The 18,381-nt window shown below is 37.5% G+C and overlaps 1 protein-coding gene across 1 annotated transcript; it reads right to left on the bottom strand.

Moving 5' to 3' along the window:
* Nucleotides 1–11,239: 11,239 nt before the first annotated feature.
* On the bottom strand, nt 11,240–11,942 carry LOC102539805 (profilin-2-like). Its single transcript, XM_006217913.3, has one exon. It carries the CDS (start codon nt 11,732–11,734, stop codon nt 11,273–11,275), a length of 462 nt encoding a protein of 153 aa, XP_006217975.1. The 5' UTR covers nt 11,735–11,942; the 3' UTR covers nt 11,240–11,272.
* Between the last annotated feature and the right edge of the window lie 6,439 nt (nt 11,943–18,381).

Below are 18,381 nucleotides of genomic sequence, written 5' to 3'. Positions count from 1 at the left end.
AAAGACGAAGAGTGTCAGAGTGGATAGTAAAGCAAGAAACTTCAATATGCTGCATACAAGAGGCCCTCTTTAGGGAGAAGGCCACATATAGATTCAGAGTGAAAGGATGGGAAAGGATATTCCATGCTAATGGAAATGCCAGAAAGGAGGTGTAGCAGTACTGATTTCAGACAAAATAGACTTAAAAACAAAGTCCATAAAGAAAGATAAAGAAGGACATTTTATAATGATTAAAGGAGTAATACAAGATGAGGATAATACACACATTAATATATATGCACCCAGTATAGGAGCACCTAAGTTCATAAAACAATTACTAACAGAGGTAAAGGGGGATACTGATGGGAATACAAACATAGTCGGAGATTTCAGCACCAATTAGCAGCACTGGACAGATCTTCCAGACACAAAAAAATAAGGCAACAGAGAAATTAAATTATACAATAGAAATATTAGATTTGGTGGATATTTTCACAGCATTAGACCCCCCCAAAACAGGATATACATTCTTATAAGTGTACATGGAACGTTTTCTATGGTTGATCATGTACTTAGGCACAAAAGAAGCTAAACAATTTTAAGAAGATAGAAAATACCTCAAGCATCCTTACTGACCATAATGCCAAGAAACAAGGAAGCAACTATAGAGAAACAAAGAAGAAAAAAAAGGAAAGCATGGAGGTTAAACAGCATGCTACTAAAAAAACAGTGGGTCAATGATGAAATTAAAGTTGAAATTAAAAAATTACTTGAGACAATTGAAAAGATAAAAAAAAAAGCAACACACACAAAATTTATGGGACATAGTAAAGGCAGTGTTAATAGGGAAGTTTGTAGTAATACCGGCCTTCCTCAAAAAAGAACAATCTCAAATAAGCAATCTAACCAACCAGTTAAAGAATTAGAAAAGGAAGACCAAAGGCCCTAAATGGCAGCAGAAGGAAGGAAATAATAAAGATCAAGGAGGAAATAAATAAAATAGAGATTAAAAAAAAACACAGAAAAAATCAGTCAATCCAAAGCTGGTTTTTTGAAAACGAAAGTAAAATCGACATACTTCTGACTAAATTCACAAAGAAGAAAAAAGAGAGGGCACAAATAAGCAAAACAAGAAAGGAAAATGGACAAATTACAACAAATAAAATAGAAATACAGAATATCATACACAAATGTTATGAAAAAGTATATGGGAGCAAACTGCATAACCTAGAGGAGATGGACAAGTTTCTGGCAACATACAGTCCACCAAGACCGAATAAAGAGGTAACTGAACACTAGAAAAAACCAATCACTAGAAATGAAATTGAATTAGCAATCAAAAGCCTCCCTAAAAAATAAAGTCCAGGACTGGACTGCTTCACAGGGAAATTCTACCAAACATACAAAGAAGAACTCATAGCAGTCCTTCTCATACTCTTCCAGATGATTGAAAAGGAGGGAATACTCCCAACTCATTCTCTGAAGCCAACATCACCCTGATACCAAAACCAGACAAAGACACTACCGAAAAAGAGAATAATATGCCAATATCACTGATGAAAATAGATGCCAAAATCCTCACCAAAATATTAGCAAATAGAATCCAGCAATGCATAAAAAAGATTATACATCATGACCAAATGGGGTTCATCCCAGGGACACAAGCCTGGTTCAACATACACAAATCAATCAGTGTAATATATCACATCAACAAGAGAAAGGACAAAAACCACATGATCATCTCAATAGATGCAGAAAAGACATTTAATAAATTCAACACCCATTTATGATAAAAACTCTCACCACAGTGGGAATAGAGGGAACATATCTCAACATAATAAAAGCTATATATGACAAACCTACAGCCAGCTTAGTACTAAATGGTGAAAAACACAAAATCTTCCCACTAAAGTCTGGGACAACACAAAGATGCCCACTATCACCACTCCGATTCAACAGAGTCTTGGAAGCCCTAGCCACAGCAATCAGGCAGGAGAGAGAAATAAAAGGCATCCAAATTGGAAAAGAAGAGGTAAAAGTGGCACTATATGCAGATGACATATTTCTATATATAGAAAACCCTAAAAGGTCCACACAAAAACTACTAGAGCTGAATGAAGAATTCAGCAAGGTAGTAGGTTACAATATTAATGTTCAAAAATCAGTTGCATTTCTTTACAGTAATGATGAATCAACAGAAAAAGAAAGTAAAACAATCATTTTTAAAATAACACCCAAAGTATTAAAATACCTAGGAATGAATTTAACAAAGGAGATGAAAAACTTATACATGGAGAACTATAAACCACTGATGAAGGAAATTAAAGAAGACTAAAAAATGCAAAGATATTCCATGCTCTTGGATGGGAAAAATCAATATTATTAAAATGGTCACATTGTCCAAGGCAATCTACAGTTTTAATGCAATCCCTATCAAATTATCCAGGACATATTTCACAGAACTAGAACAAATCATAGTAAAATTTATATGGAACCACAAAAGAACTAGAGATGTGAAAGCAATACTGAAGAAAAAGAAAGAGGATGGAAGAATAACTCTCCCAGACTTCAGACAATACTATAGAGGTACAGTCATCATGACAGCATGGTATTGGTATAAAAACAGACATATCGACCAATGGAATAGAACGGAGAGCCCTGAAATGAACCCACAAACTTTTGGTCAACTTATCTTTGACAAAGGAGGCAAGAATATACAGTGGAATAAAGACAATCTCCTCAGCAAATGGTGTTGTGAAAACTGGACAACAGCATGTAAATCAGTGAAGCTAGATCACTCCCTTACACCATACACAAAAATAAACTCAAAATGGATGAAATACTTAAACCTAAGAGAAGGTACAATAAATCTCCTAGAAGAAAATATAGGGAAAACATTATCTGACATACATCATACATCTCTAAAATGTTTTAGAAAAAAAAATTCTCATAGAACAGTGTACCCAATCAATAGAAATAATAACAAGAATAAACAAATGGGACCTAATGAAACTTACAAGCTTCTTCACAGCAAAGGAAATCATGAGTAAAACAAAAAGTCAACCTACAGAATGGGAGAAAATTTTTGCAAATGAAACCGACAAAGCTTGATCTCCAGAATAAATAAGTAGCTCATACGACTTAATAAGAAAAGAGCAAACAACCCAATCCAAAAGTGGGTAGAAGACCTAAGCTAGCAATTCTTCAGGAAAGAAATACAAATGATCAATAGGCACATGAAAAAATGCTCCATATCACTAATTATCAGAGAAAGGCAAATCAAAACTACAATGAGGTATCACCTCACACCAGTCAGAATGGCCATCATTCAAAAATCCACAAATGACAAATGCTGGAGAGGCTGTGGAAAAAAGGGAAATCTCCTACGCTGCTGTTGGAAATGCAGTTTGTTATAGCAACTGTTGAAAACATTATGGAGGTTCCTCAAAAGGCTAGGAATAGACTTCTCATATTACCCAGGAATCCTATTCCTGGGTATATATGCAGAAGGAAACCTACTTGAAAATGACACCTGCACTCCAATGTTCATAGCAGCACTATTTACAATGCCAAGACATGGAAACAGCATAAATGTCCTTCAACAGATGACTGGATAAAGAAGAGTTTGTATATTTATACAATGTATACAATGGAATACTATTCAGCCATAAAAACTGACAACATAAGACCATTTGCTGCAACATGGATGCTTCTGGCAAATGTCATTCTAAGTGATGTAAGCCAGAAAGAGAAAGAGAAATACCACATGAGATAGCTCATATGTGGCATCTAAAGGAAAAAAAGAAATGCAAAACAGAAACAGACTCATAGACATAAAATACAAAATTGTGGTTACCAAGGTGTCGGGGGTTGGAAAGGATAGAGTCAGATTTCAAAATGTAGAGTAGATAAACAGGATTATACTGTATAGTGCATGGAAATATTTTCAAGATCTCATGGTTGCTCACAGAGAAAAAAATGTGACAATGAATATATATGTGTCCATGTATAACTGAAAAATTTTGCTCTACACTGGAATTTGACACAACATTGTAAAATGATTATAAATTTATAAAAATGTTTTTAAAATAATATTTTTATTAACAGTCGTGATAATGTGGAGGAACAAGTAAGTTACTTAGAAGACAGGATAACAGAACTCACCCAATCAGTAAAGCAGACAGAAAAGCAAATAAAAACAATGAAAGCAATATAAGGGATCTATGGGATAATATAAAGCAAACCAACATATGCATATAACGGTCTCGGAAGAAGAGCAAAGAGAAAAGGTGCTTGAATAGGTATTTGAAGAAATCATGACTGAAAACTTTCCAAAAAAGAAGGAAACAGACATTCAGTACAGGTGCTACAGAGAGTCTCAAACAAGAAATACCCAAACAGACCTACACCAAAACATATTATAATTAAGGTGGCCAACATTAAAGATAAAGAAAGGATTCAAAAGGCAGTAAGAGAAAAAAACAAAGAGTTACTTACGTGGGAAGTCCCATAAGGCTTTCAGCTGATTTCTCTACACAAACAGTACTTTCCAGAAGGGAGTTGTAAGATATATTCAAAGTCCTGAATGAGAAAAGGTTACAACCTAGGATACTTTATCTGGCAAGGCTATCTTTAGAGTAGAAGAAGAGATAAAGAATTTCACAGACAAGGAAAAAATAAAAGAATCCAGCAATACTAAACATATATTAAAAGAAACATTGGAAGGTCTACTCTAAATAGAAAAGAAATAGGAAGCTATAGAAATGAGAAAACCATAATTAGAATTGCAATAACTACAGTGAATTGCAAGAGAATAAACATGAAGATGTAAAAAATATAAAAATAAGGAATAGTAAAATCCTAAAAGGTTAAAGAAGGGAGCAAGATAAAAATCTATTTTTTCTTGCTCCTTGTTTTTTTTTACTTCATTCTTTTTAGGATGTGTTTGAGCCTATGTGATTATCAATCAAATGCAAACAGATAGTAAGGCATTAACATACCTGAAAACAGGGTAACTACGAATCAAAAGCATACAATAAAGTAAAGAAACCAAACTAATAGAAAAGAAAATTATCAAACAACAAAATAAAAAACAAAAAGAAAAGAAAGTAACAAAGAAGAGATACCATATCAATTGGAAAACAAACTTCAAAATGGCAATAAACACATATCTAGTAATAATTACTATAAATGGAAATGGACAAATATCTCCAATCAAAAGACAAAGAGAGGCAGATTGGATAATAAAATAAAAGCCTACAATATGCTGCCTACCAGAGACCCCGTTTAGAGTGAAGGGCACATATAGACTGAAAGCGAGATGATAGAAAATGATGTTTGGTGCAAATGGAAATGACAAGAAAACAGGAGTAACAATACTCATATTAGACAAAATAGGCTTTAAAACAAAGGCCATAAAGAAAGATAAAGAAAGACATTTTATAATGATTAAAGGAGCAATGCAAGCTGAAAATATTACACTGATTAGCATGTATGCACACAATATAGGAGCACCTAAATATATAAAACAAATACTAACAGGTGTAAAGGAAGAAACTGATAGCAATACAATAATAATAGGAGACTTTAATACCCCACTAACATCATTGGACATGTCTTCCAGACAGAAAAACAATCAGGCAACAGAGATACTAAATGACACAACAGAACAGTTGGACTTGTTTGTTTCTTTTAGGACATTAAATCACCCCCAAATAGAATAAATATTCTTTTCCAGTGCTCATGGAGCTTTCCCTAGGCTAGACCATATACTAGGGAACAAAAGAATCCTCAACAAATTTAAGAAGATAGAAATTATTCTAAGCATCTTCCCTAACCACAGTGACATGAAACTAGAAATCAACACACAGAAAAACAAATTAGAAAAAGATGACAGCATGGAGATTAAACAGCATTCTACGAAAAGACCAATGGACCAATGATGAAATCAAGGAAAAATTAAAAAATACTTTGAGAAAAATGACAATGAAAACACAACCACACAAAATCTGTGGGATGCAGCAAAACCAGTCCTAAGAAGGAAGTTCACAGTGATACAAGCCTTCCTCAAAAAAGAAGAAAAATCTCAAATAAACAACTTAAGCTACTACCTAACAGAATTAGAAAAATAAGAGCAAAAACCCCCTGAACTCAGCAGAAGGAAAGAAATAATAAAGATCAGGGAGGAAATAAATAAAATGGAGATCAAAAAACAATAAAACCAAGAGATGTGTTTTTGAAAGTTTAAAAAGAAACCTGAAAAACCTCTGGCCAGGCTCACCAAAAAGAAAAGAGAGAATACAGAAATAAACAACATAAGAAATGAAAATGGACAGATTACAACCAACACCACAGAAATACAAAAAATCATAAGAGAATACTATGAACAACTATATGTCAATAAATTGGACAATTTAAAAGAAATGGACAAGTTTCTGGGAACATACAGTCCATCAAAACATAATCAAGAAGAAATAGATCATCCCAGCAGGCCAATCACTAAAAGTAAAATAGAACCAGCAATAAAAAACCTCCCTGCACACAAAAGTCCAAGACCACATAGCTTCACTGGGGATTTGTTTCAAATATACAAAAAGCTCATACCAATTCTTCTTAAACTCTTCCAAATGATTAAAGGGGAGGGAATACTCCCAAACACATTCTATGAAGCCACCATCACCCTGATACCAAGGTAGACAAAGACACTACCAAAAGGGAAAGCTATAGGCCAATATCTTCGATGAACAAAGATGCAAAAATCCTCAGCAAAATATTAGCAAACAGAATCCAACAACACCTAAAAAAGAGCATACAACATGATCAAGTTGAGTTTATCCCAGGAACACAAGGTTTGTTCAAGATATGCAAATCAACGTGATATAGCACATCAACAAGAAAAATGACAAAAATCACAGGATCATCTCAATAGTTGCAAAAAAAGCATTTGATAAAATTCAAGACCCATTCATGATAAAAATTCTTACCAAAGTGGGTATAGAAGGAGCATAACTCAACATAAGAAAAGCTATTTATGACAAACCTACAGCCAGCATAATATTCAACAGTGGAAAGCTGAAGGACTTCCCCTGAAATCTGGAACAAGACAAGGATGCACACTCTTACCACTTCTATTCAACATAGTCTTGGAAGACCAAGCCATAGCAATTAGAGAAGAAAAAGAAATAAAAGCAATCCAAATTTGAAGAGGTAAAATTGTCATTATATGTGGATGACATGATACTATATATAGAAAACCCCCAAAATGCACACAAAAACTACTAGAGCTAATAAAAGAATTTGGCAAGGTAGCAGCATATAAGATTAACATACAAAAATCAGTGGCATTTCTTTACACTAACAATGAAATATCAGAAAAGGAAAGTAAAGAAATAATCCTGTTTAAAATTGCATCAAAAATAATACTTAGGAATAAATCTGACCAAGGAAGTGAAAGACTTATATGTGAAGAGCTGCAAAACATTAAGGAAATTAAAGATGATTTAAAAAAATGGAAAGATATCCTATCTTCTTGGATTGGAAGAATTAATATTGTTAAAATGGCTGTACTATCCAAACCAATCTACAGATTTAATGCTATCCCTATCAAATTACCAAGGACATTTTTCACAGAATTAGAACAAATAATCCTAAAATTTATATGGAATCACAAAAGACATAGAATTGCCAAAGCATTACTGAAGAAAAAGAGTGAAGCTGGAGGAATAAATCTCCCAGACTTCAGACAATACTACAGAGCTACAGTAATCCAAACAGTAGGATATTGGTACTAAATCAGACATATGGATCAATGGAACAGAATAGAGATTCAGAAATAAAACCACAGTCTTTTGGTCAATTGATCTTTGACAAAGGAGGCAAGAACATACAGTGGATTTAAGACAGTCTTTTCAGCAAATGGTGTTGGGAGAACTGGACAGCTGCATGTAAATCATTGAAGTTAGAATACTTCCTCACACCATACACAAAAATAAACTCAAAATGGATTAAATGCCTAAATATAAGACAAGACACTATAAACCTCTTGAAAGAAAACATAGGCAAAACATCACCCAACATAAATCTTAGTAATGTTCTCCTAAGGCAGTCTACACAAGCCATAGAAATAAAAGCAAAAACAAACAAATGTAACCTAATTAAACTTATAATCTTTTGCACAACAAAGGAAACCATAAGCAAAACAAAAATATAGTCCACAGAATGGGAGAAAATATTTGCAAAAGATGAGACTGACAAGGGCTTAATTTCCAGAATATATAAATAGATCATACAACTTAATAAGAAAAACAAACAAGCAAACAATCCAATCTAAAAATGGGTAAAAGACCTAAACAAACAATTCTCCAATGAAGACATACAAATGGCCAATAGGCATATGAAAAAGTAGTCAATATCACTTATTATCAGAGAAATGCAAATCAAAACTCCAATGAGATATTACTTCACACAAGCCCGAATGACCATCTTTCAAAAGTCCACAAACAAATACTGGAGAGGGTGTGGAGAAAAGGGAACCCTCATTCACTGCAGGTGGGAATGCAGTTTGGTGCAGCCATTATGTAAAACAGTATGGAGATTCTTCAAAAGACTAAAAATTGACTTACCATATAATCCAGCATTCCCCTCTTAGGCATATATCCAGAGGGATCCTTAATTCAAAATGACACCTGCACCCCAACATTCATAGCTGCACTAGTTACAATAGCCAATACATGGAAACAACCTAAATGTCCATTGACAGATGGCTGGATAAAGAAGTTGTGGTATATGTATCCAATGGAATACTACTCATCCATAAAAAATAATGCCATTTGCAGCAACATGGATGGACCTGGAGAATGTCATTCTAAGTGAAGTAAACCAGAAAGAGAAAGACAAATATCATATGATAACAACTATATGTGGAATCTTAAAAAAAAGTCAGACAAACATTTACAAAACAGAAACAGTCTCACAGACATAGAAAACAAACTTGTGGTTATCAGTGGGGGGAAGTGGGGGAGGGATAAATTGGAAGTTTGAAGTTTGCAGATACTAACTACTATATATAAAATAGATAAACAACAAGTTTATACTGTATAGGACAGGGAAGTATATTCAGTATATTGTAGTAACTTATGGTTAAAAAGAATATGAAAATAAATATTTGTATGTTCTTATATGACTGAAGTATTGCACTGTACAACAGAAATTGACAGAACATTGTATACTTACTATACTTTAATAAAAATATATTAAAATTGTCTTATTGGTTACATTTTATATAATATTATTTTTGATGTACTGGATTAAACAAAATATATTCTTAAAATTACATTCACTTATTTCCTTTTTCTTTTTAATAAGACTACTAAAATTATTGTTACATATATGATTAGCATTATATTTATATTGAATTTCACTGTTCTTGAAATTTTTGACAACATCCATGTTTAAACTGAACTTTACAGTCTCATGAGGGTGTGTATGTGGGGAGGGGATGTTTGAAGTGATTCTTTGTAATTAATAGAGAAGAGGGTTCTGCTTAATCACTACTCCTGGGGACTGGTGACAGCAGAATCATATAAGCACAAAAGTCAAATAAGCACTATAGTTTATTATTCAACCTCATCTTTTTCACTTGTTCTTTCTCTCACCCCAGTTTGTCCAAAGTAGCTAGCAACAAGCCAGATTGAATGGTTAGAATTTTTAACCTCCTTTCTTAGTTTTGCCCACCCAGGTTTCCCCTGCCAGTGACAACAATGAACAGATAAATGGTCTAAAACTGAGCTACAAATTGGAAGAGTAAAATCCAGCCACCAGCACCCTGGATCATCCACACCCAGCAGAATCCCCACTTTGGAAAATCTCTCTCTTCCTGGTAAGTGATTTTACACAGGTAGCCAATTCCTCTGGCAAAGTCCCATGCTGGGTTATCCTAGGAGGGAAATAGAGAAGTAGAAGACATACCATCTGCCCTTTAGGAGATTATAATAAGGTTGTGAAACAAAACCAATGTGTGTGTGTGAAAAGTTAAATAAGAACACAGAATAGTCATCCAAGAAATGTTGGACAGAGTATGATTAATTCCAAGAAAATTCCCCAGAGATAGTGCTGTAGGAATTCAAATTAGTCAGCTGTAGATGAGACAGGAAGGAAGAAGCTGGGGATAGCCATTCAAGAAATAACATAGCAATTAATGCCAAGGTGGCAGAAAATTCAACTCTCAACAGGCCTGGAGGCCCAAGATGGTGGAAGATTTGACTTCTAGTAGATCTTGAGCTTCATTATACGCTTACTGTAATACATTAGCATGGTAAATGGCACTCCCGCAGGTGCCATGACAGTTCTGAGGCTAACCATAAGAGGTCAAAAAGTGAGTGGTGGCCCAGTTTCTGGAATTCCCAGTCCTTCCCCAAAATACTTGGTATAATTCTCCCACTTGTTAACATATGAAGTTACTGAGACCATAAATATTAACAAACCCCACACCTCGTGGCCAGTCTCCCTTCTGAGACAGACTGTACTCTGTCTATGTAGTGTGTACCTATTTTTTACAGCACCCAGCTCCTACACTTTGTGGCCTTTCTCTTGTCTTCTGAAACAGCCTTCTCTCTGTCTATGGAGTATGTATCTTTCTGAATAAATCTACTTTTACTAAACTGTGACTCACTCTTTAGTTCTTTCCTGCATGAAGCCAAGGACCCACCCTTGGTGGGGTGTGTCCCAGGGACTCAACCAAGACCTGGAACATGGCCATCCTCTGCTCCACATTTATTTTTCCTGTATCATAAGGTTTGAGACAGGCAGAGAAAGCTTCCTCAACTGGAACCGGATTTTGAAGGATGTGTGTGATATTATAAAATCTTAAATTTCCAGAGTTTGAAGGGGCCTTAAAGACATAATGAATTTCTCATTGTACAGTTAAGGAAACAGGCCCAGAGAGAGAAAGATCTCATAGTAAGTTAGGAAGAAGTTGGGATTACAACCAAGATTTTCCAGTTCCCAGCCCACTAATCTTTCCTCCATTTCCTAAGAAATGAAAGATAGTGTTCTAGGTGTAACAAAGGCATAAAAAAACCGAATGCCTGAATACTCACTCCCCAATCTGTACCCCCTCCAAACACACACAACACACACACACACACACACACACACACACACACACACACACACATCTCCAAACCTGATCTGAGATCTCCCTTTTTTTTCTTCCCAAGACTATGTTAATGTAGCAAGTGAATCACATAACACCAAATTCAAATTACAGGTGAAACACAAATTCCTTTTTATTTAGTTAGAAATGGGCCATATGTTGACGAATGGCCTCTCTGATGTAACCTGCCATCTCAAAAGCCTTGAGGTTGAGAGGCCCTCCTTCTGTTCCTTTTTGTCCCACCACCACAAGGTATACAGACTCGATCTGAACTACTGTCACTGCCTGGCTGCCCCGACTCTGGCCTTTGGTGCGGAGGTCCATGGTGTTGTTGCCTTCAGTGTATAGGTTGTCCCGAATCAACAAGCATTTGGTCCCTGCAAGGGTGATTCCCTGAAGAAACAACTTCTCTCTTCCCTCTCTAGCCAGCAAGATTTGAATTTCTTCCTGGGTTAACTGGAACAAGTTGCCTTCAGGATAAGAAGCTAACAACCAGGGTGGGGAATTGGTGATTATTGCTGCATCACAGCACATACCAGTCTGTAGGAAGAGGGTGAGGCAGTCTTGCCAGACTTCTTTACTTATATCCCCTACACACTGCATGGTTCAATTTAGCTGTCTCTAAATGATGAATAAAATGCCTTCTAGCAAGTTGGTCTTCAAAAGAAATTGTTGGTAGTTGGCTCAAGATGACTGATAAGCTAAGACTGAAATAAGCTAAAAACACAATCTGTTTCTGATGGCCTCTCCCCAGCAGCAAGGTAGGGAGGTCTTGATGACTTGTATGAAGTTATGTCTCAGCTGCCCTGTGCTGTGATTTATCAAGCTACCTCTAGAGCAGGAGTGAGGTCACAAAGGCTCTGTGACTTTTTAAATAGGCATCATCTACCACATCATGGATGACCTTTGGCAGTAGCTTACTGAGGCTATATTTCTGCTAGTGTGATAGTGGGGCAAAATACACCTACTTACTTCCCTAGGATACCATGGGAAGCACACCAACCCCAATTTAAAGTAGCTCTCAAAGTAAAACATAAATGGGCAATAATTGAGTTAGAGGTTTGGATATAAAGTAGGACTTGTGAGATTTACTGTGGCAACTAGTATCTCAGATGTTGACTAATCTGAGATCTGAGCTCTAGGTACAAAGCCAAAAAGTCAACAGGACCACTGGTTTACAACTTCTTTTGGAATGACCATAAGAGCCTCCTAAAGATTTCCTTGACTCTAGATTCTTTCCTTCTAGTTTATCTTCTGACCCACACCAACTGTGAGTGTAGAATAATTCATTTTCATCTAGTCATTCAATGAGCATTCATCAAGAATTCACTGTGTGCCAAGTACTTTTCTAGGTATTGGAGTACAGTAGTGAACAGAGAGAAACCTCATGGAGTTGGCATCATAATAGGAGAAGACAAATAATAAATAGATAATAGTATTCCCTTCACTGAAATATGAGTAATACTTTCTTCTTCCATATTTTCCCTCTTAGTCCAAGGCTTTCTCTACTCCTCTGGGAGTCCAATCTGATTTGTGACTCTTCTGCAACCTTTGGCAAGCCACCATCTGTGCCTCTGAATTTAACTTAGCTCCTCTGAAATTTGCTTCCTTTAAGGAGGAATTGTTGGGAAGAATGACTAAAGTTAATGGTGGAAAAAGTCAAGGATAGCTTAGAAAACTCATGTATTCAACGAATATTTATTGAATACTTACTGTGTACCAGGTATGTTCAAGACTTTGGAGATCAAGTAGTAAAAAAAAAACCAAAAACCTCCCTCCCCTTATGAAGCTGACATCCTAGAGGGGAGAGACAAATAATTCCTGACAAAGACATTTATAATATGTCAGGTGGTACTGATAACTATGAAGGAAAAGGGTTAAAAGGGTAGAGAATGCTGGGGAAGAAGTGGTCATGGTTTTACTTAATATAGGGTGCTCAAGTAAGGTTTATCTGATATGATGACACTTGATCAGAGACATAGCAGAGATGAGGGAGTGAATATATAGATATCTGATTGAAAAACATCCTAGGGCAAAGGGAACAGCAAGTGTGAAAGCTCTGAGGCAGGAGGATGTCTCATACATTTGAGAAACAGCAAGAAGATCAATGTGATATAAGCAAAGAGAGAAAACAGCAATAGAAGATATAGTTAGAGATAAACTGGGCTTAGATAATATGTAAGGGTTCATAGGCCATGATTAAGGATTTGGCTTTTACTCTGAGATGGGAAGTCACAGGCAGATTTTAAGCAAAAGACTGACATCACTATAGATTCTAGAGTCTAGAATATGCTATGTATAGAATAGATTCTATGGAGACCAGGGCCAAAACACAGAAACCAGCCTATGACAATAATCCAGGCAAGATAAATAGGGGTTTGGGTCAGAATACAGGGGTGAGAAGTGGTTGGATTTGGAGACTATGTTGAAAGAAGAGTTAATAAGATTGGATGATTTGTTGATTATGGGATATGAGAGAAAGATAATGTCTCCAAGGTTTTTGGCCTAAACAACTGGAAAGATGGATTTGCCATTTTCTTAGATGAGAAATACTATAGGAAGACCAGATTACAAAGATAGAAATCAAAAGTTCTGTTTTGGATAGGGTAAGTTTGAAATGCCTCTAAGACATCCAAATAGACATGTCAGTATGCTGTTGGATATTATGTAAGTTTAAGAGTTCAGAGGACAGATCAGGACTGGAGATAAAATTTTGGAAGTTGTTTGCAAATATATGGTATTTAAATGCATGAGGAGAGGACCAAGGTCTAATTCCTGACAGCATTCCAACATATAGAGATAGTTACCTACCTATCTCCCTATAAGGGAGAAGCAGCAAAGAAGATTAGGAAAGAGATGTCAGAGAAGTAGAAACGAGAGTAGTGGCCCCAAGTTAAAAATATAAATCAAGGGGAAAGGAGTGATCAAATACTGCTGAGATGACAAGAAGTCTGATGATTACCCAATGGATTTTGCAGCATGAAGATTACTGGTAAACTTGACAAGTGTAATTTGGTGGAATGGTGGGAACAATACCTGATTAGAGTGGTTTCAAGAAAGAATAGGAGGACAAGAAAAGAAGTGGAGTCAGATAATTAATTTAGACAGATTTTGTAGGAGTTTTGCTACAAAGTGCAACAGAAATGGGGGGATGGTAGATGGGGAGAGGAATGAGGGTCAAGAAAGAATTTCCTAAAATTGGAAATATTATACTATGTTCTTTTGCTGGTGGAAATGATCAAGGGACAACTGAGTAGGTGAGGGACAATAAAATTGAGTGGACAAATGGAGGAGTTGCCTTAGGAAGTCTCAGGGGTAGTTGATTCATTGAAGGAAGATTAGAGGGGTTCACATGCAGGGCAACAATTAGATTTTGTTGTGGGAGGATGTGGAAGTTCCTTTTTGATGGCTTCTATTTTATCAGTGAACTAGGAAGCAGGGTAATCATCTATGAGACAGGAGAAGAGCAGACTTGTTTAACAGTTGAGTTGAGGAACGGAAGGTAACCACCAATACTCATCATGCCCTTATGATGTTCCTGGCACCTGATATATGTTACCTCTTTGAATGCCCAAAAGCACATTACTAGAACAGGTTTATAGATGAGAAAACTGAGACCCAGAGAGGTTGTGTAACTTGCCCAGGGTCATGTACCATTAGCAAATAGCTGAGCCAAAATTTTAACCTGAAGAATACACTCCTTTTAACTATTCCAAACAGCTTGGAAATGAAGTTTGTGTCTGAGCAACTGGGTGTATGGTATAGGGATAATAAAACTTAAAGAGCAAGTGGCAGAAGTGGGAGAGGGTAGGGTGTAGGAGGGTGTGTGAAAGTTGAGGGGTCTTTTTTCTGCCACTAGCAGCAACATCAAAGTGGGACTCTCAGGGAAGAGTTGGAAGTTTCAAACGAGCTCAGGAGAAAGAAGACAGGACTTGAGATGTAAATTTGGGAGTCCCCTATCAGATGATAAGGATTAGACTTAAAGATTAGATCTAGATTACTAAAGGAAAGAAAATACAGAGAGTAGAGGAATGAGGACAGAATCCAGGGAAATGGATAAAGAAGGGCAAGAGGAATTGGGAGGAAGACAGAAAAGGAACAGTTAGGGATGAGGCGGTGAGCCTGCTTTATAACAAAGGCCAAGGGAAGAAAGAGTGTCAAAAAGAAAGTGAATCAACAGTGTTAAACACTGCAGAACAAATAGAGATTGAGCACAGATAAAAGCTATTGGTTGTAATTGGAGTTCATGATGATTATAAAAGACCCAAATAAGAGGAGCAGTTAGCATAGACTGAGTATGTTCTGAAGACTTGGAGAAAATGATTGGGATAGACTATCCTTCTGAGAGGTTTGACAGTAAAAGGACTGAAAATCACAGAATGTCAGCTCAGGGGATAACTGGGTCATGGACTGAGGGAAGGGCTTTTAGGCTAGGGTAAAAGGCAGAATATGATGAATGAGTAGTTTAGCAAATGTTACGGATGCTCAAAGAAGAAAGAAATCACTTTGTAGGGGAGGTGAGATTGCAAACCATAATATCACAGTAGTAGAACTAGAAATGACCCTAGAGATTGTAACCAACACCCTCATTGTAATCTTGGGCAACTTAAGGCTCAGAGAGGTGACATGATTTGCCCAAGGTCACACAGCAAGTTAGTGGTAGACCTGAAAGTAAAACCCAGGTTTTCCTACTCCCAGACTGTTCTCTTTTCCATCACAAATCTGATTCAGAGTACATTACTAAATGACTGCACCTCATCTGAGAAGTGCCCCAGTGGGTCCTTGGTCCTCACCTGTGATGACAAAAGTTATGAGACTACTGTAATAGTCCAGGCCTTAGCTAGTTTGATGACAGTAGACTTGTAAATGACAAAAGTGAGAGGAGGATATGCTTATAAAGCATTTCAAAAATATTTTACAATGACTTGCTCAAGGTTTTACAGGAAGCTCTTCTGAAACTCAGTTATCACCATGTGCTATCTCTGTAGGGTGCCATCACTATTAACTTTAGAGTAATGGAATGATATTGGTGATCAGAATACTTACAACATCATGGGGTGTGAGAAGGGTGGCAGTACTCAAGTCTGGGACTTGAGAACCCCTAGGCTGGGCCAATTGTGTTGTCTGAACCAAAATAATCTGTTTTTTTTTTAAACCTAAGAGAATGGAAGCAGTCCTAGAAATATTTGTGAGCCTAATGTGTCACTGTTCTGTCTCTTGTCTCCATTCCTAGTAGTTTTGCCTTTAAAAATTTTGTAAAAGCCCACAATTGCTGGATCTTAAACCAAGTGCTCTTAGAGAGCTAAAATGTATCGTTAGCACAGTTTCCTTTGCATTTTGAGAAGCTCCCCAAAAGAAAAAGGGCATTTGCCGGGAAGCAAGAAGGAGGAAGCCGCCATGAGCGAAGTGTCGCGATAGGAGACTAGGCGAAGATCAGGTGAGGAGAGCTTGATCCAGGACAGGGAGGGCAGGGCTGGAGCCCAGGTTGGAAAGGATGCAGCTGCAGTGTGTTGCGGCAGAAAAAGCAACAGTGGCGCTGGCAGCAGCCTGAGTACCACCGAGACACTCGGGTGGTGGGAACCACAGTCATGGACCATATCACGGTGCCCAGGGTAAGGAGAATAGTTAGGCGAGGCTAGGAGCCGCGGGCTCCCTCTCGGTACTCAGCCGCGAGTTCAGGCACACCCCCTTAAACCTTTTCTGTGTGCTCTTTGATGCCCTCTTCCGCGCCCAACCTGAGTTCTCTTTCTGGGTTTTCGCTCCCTTTCAACCAAACTGAACTGTCTTTTGGGACTTGCCTCTGGGAGGCGGCGGCTCGGAGGAGAGATTGTCTGCGTCAGCCATCCTTTCACGCGACGGCGGGTCCCTCCCTGCCCTGTCCCTCCGACAGCAGCTCTTCCCGGCCCTGCAGCCTTTACCTCATATACCCTCTTAATCCAACCTTTTATACACACTTGCTGCACTTGTAACAGCCTTTCTTGAGTACGCCACATGGCGTCTCCTCGAGGAAAGTTACTTCCTTTATCCAGCTTTTTTCTATCCTCCTCTTGACTACCTTTGCCCCTAACCTGCACCAATGGCTGCCTGCCCAGACCACCACTACCGGCCCCACCCCAGCTCCAGCATGCATGTGTGGGTTTGTGAGGCAAAAGCATCTGTCCAACCCCAAGCTGGGCCATGGGAAAGGAAGGACATGTAGCAGAGTGGACCTGACCCTGCTCAACTAGGAAGAAAAACCCAGGAGTTTGTATTGCCAGGCCAGTTGGCCTCCGTGTACAGCTGACCCCTCATTTAGAGACTCTTCTGCTGCTTTTCTTTCCAGACCCTACCTTTCCCTCCTCAACTCTAGCTTCTTTTTATTCCAATTCCACCTCCCTTCTGTCAATTTTCTTTCTACCATATGAGGCTGAGGTTCAGGGAAGAGTTACAACTAGTCTCTGCTTAATTTTTTTCTATTGATCATAACGGATATGGCCCAGGCTAACTGAAGTCCACATAAAAACCCAGTGTGCTGTAATCGATTAAGAGCACAGACTTTTAAACTGGAAAACTTGAATTAGAATGCTGGTCCCTTCAACTAATAGCTGATGACTTTAGACAAATTATTTAACCTCTCTGAGACTTTCTTTCCTCCTTTACCAAGTGAGGATCACGAAATTTGCTCTGCTCACTTCATAGGGTGGTTGTAAGACTAAATAGAAGGATGTGTGTGAGAGCTTTTTTGTAATATCAACTGTAAGGATCACTAACTATAAGAGGCAAAAAGGCAGTTTATTTGGGATCTTAGAATTGCAATTCATTGATCACAGAATATCCAGAAGAAAGCAGAATAGTGTCCCACTAGAAGAAAATGGTTTGGGGTTTTTACAGAAAAAGAGGGAAGTCACTGTAGACTTAAACAAGTTGTTTACCAAGAATTTGTATTGAGGGTAAAACTATTCTACACATAAGACTGAGTTATGGGATACATCTCATTCATTACTAAGGAAAGGTATGTTTCCTTAGGCTAGATAAAGTCCAGTTCTCAGCATTATTCTCTCCTTTTAGCAGCTTAGCAACTATTCAGCGGTTTTAATATGGAATGTTCAGTAAAAGTTCAGCCTGGACAGCTAATTGGAGGTCCTCAGGTTATGTCTCAGTCATTCCTGAGAATTTTTTTCACATTTCCCCCCTTTGCCCATGATTTTTACTGAAGAAAACATCACTGGAGCAATTCTTATTCCCATGTACCCAGAGTGGCTAGGATGACT

This window comes from Vicugna pacos, chromosome X, assembly GCF_048564905.1.
Source record: "Vicugna pacos chromosome X, VicPac4, whole genome shotgun sequence".
NCBI lineage: Eukaryota > Metazoa > Chordata > Mammalia > Artiodactyla > Camelidae > Vicugna > Vicugna pacos.
The sequence above is the reverse complement of the archived record's forward strand: the minus strand, read 5'-3'. Positions and strand labels throughout refer to the sequence as shown.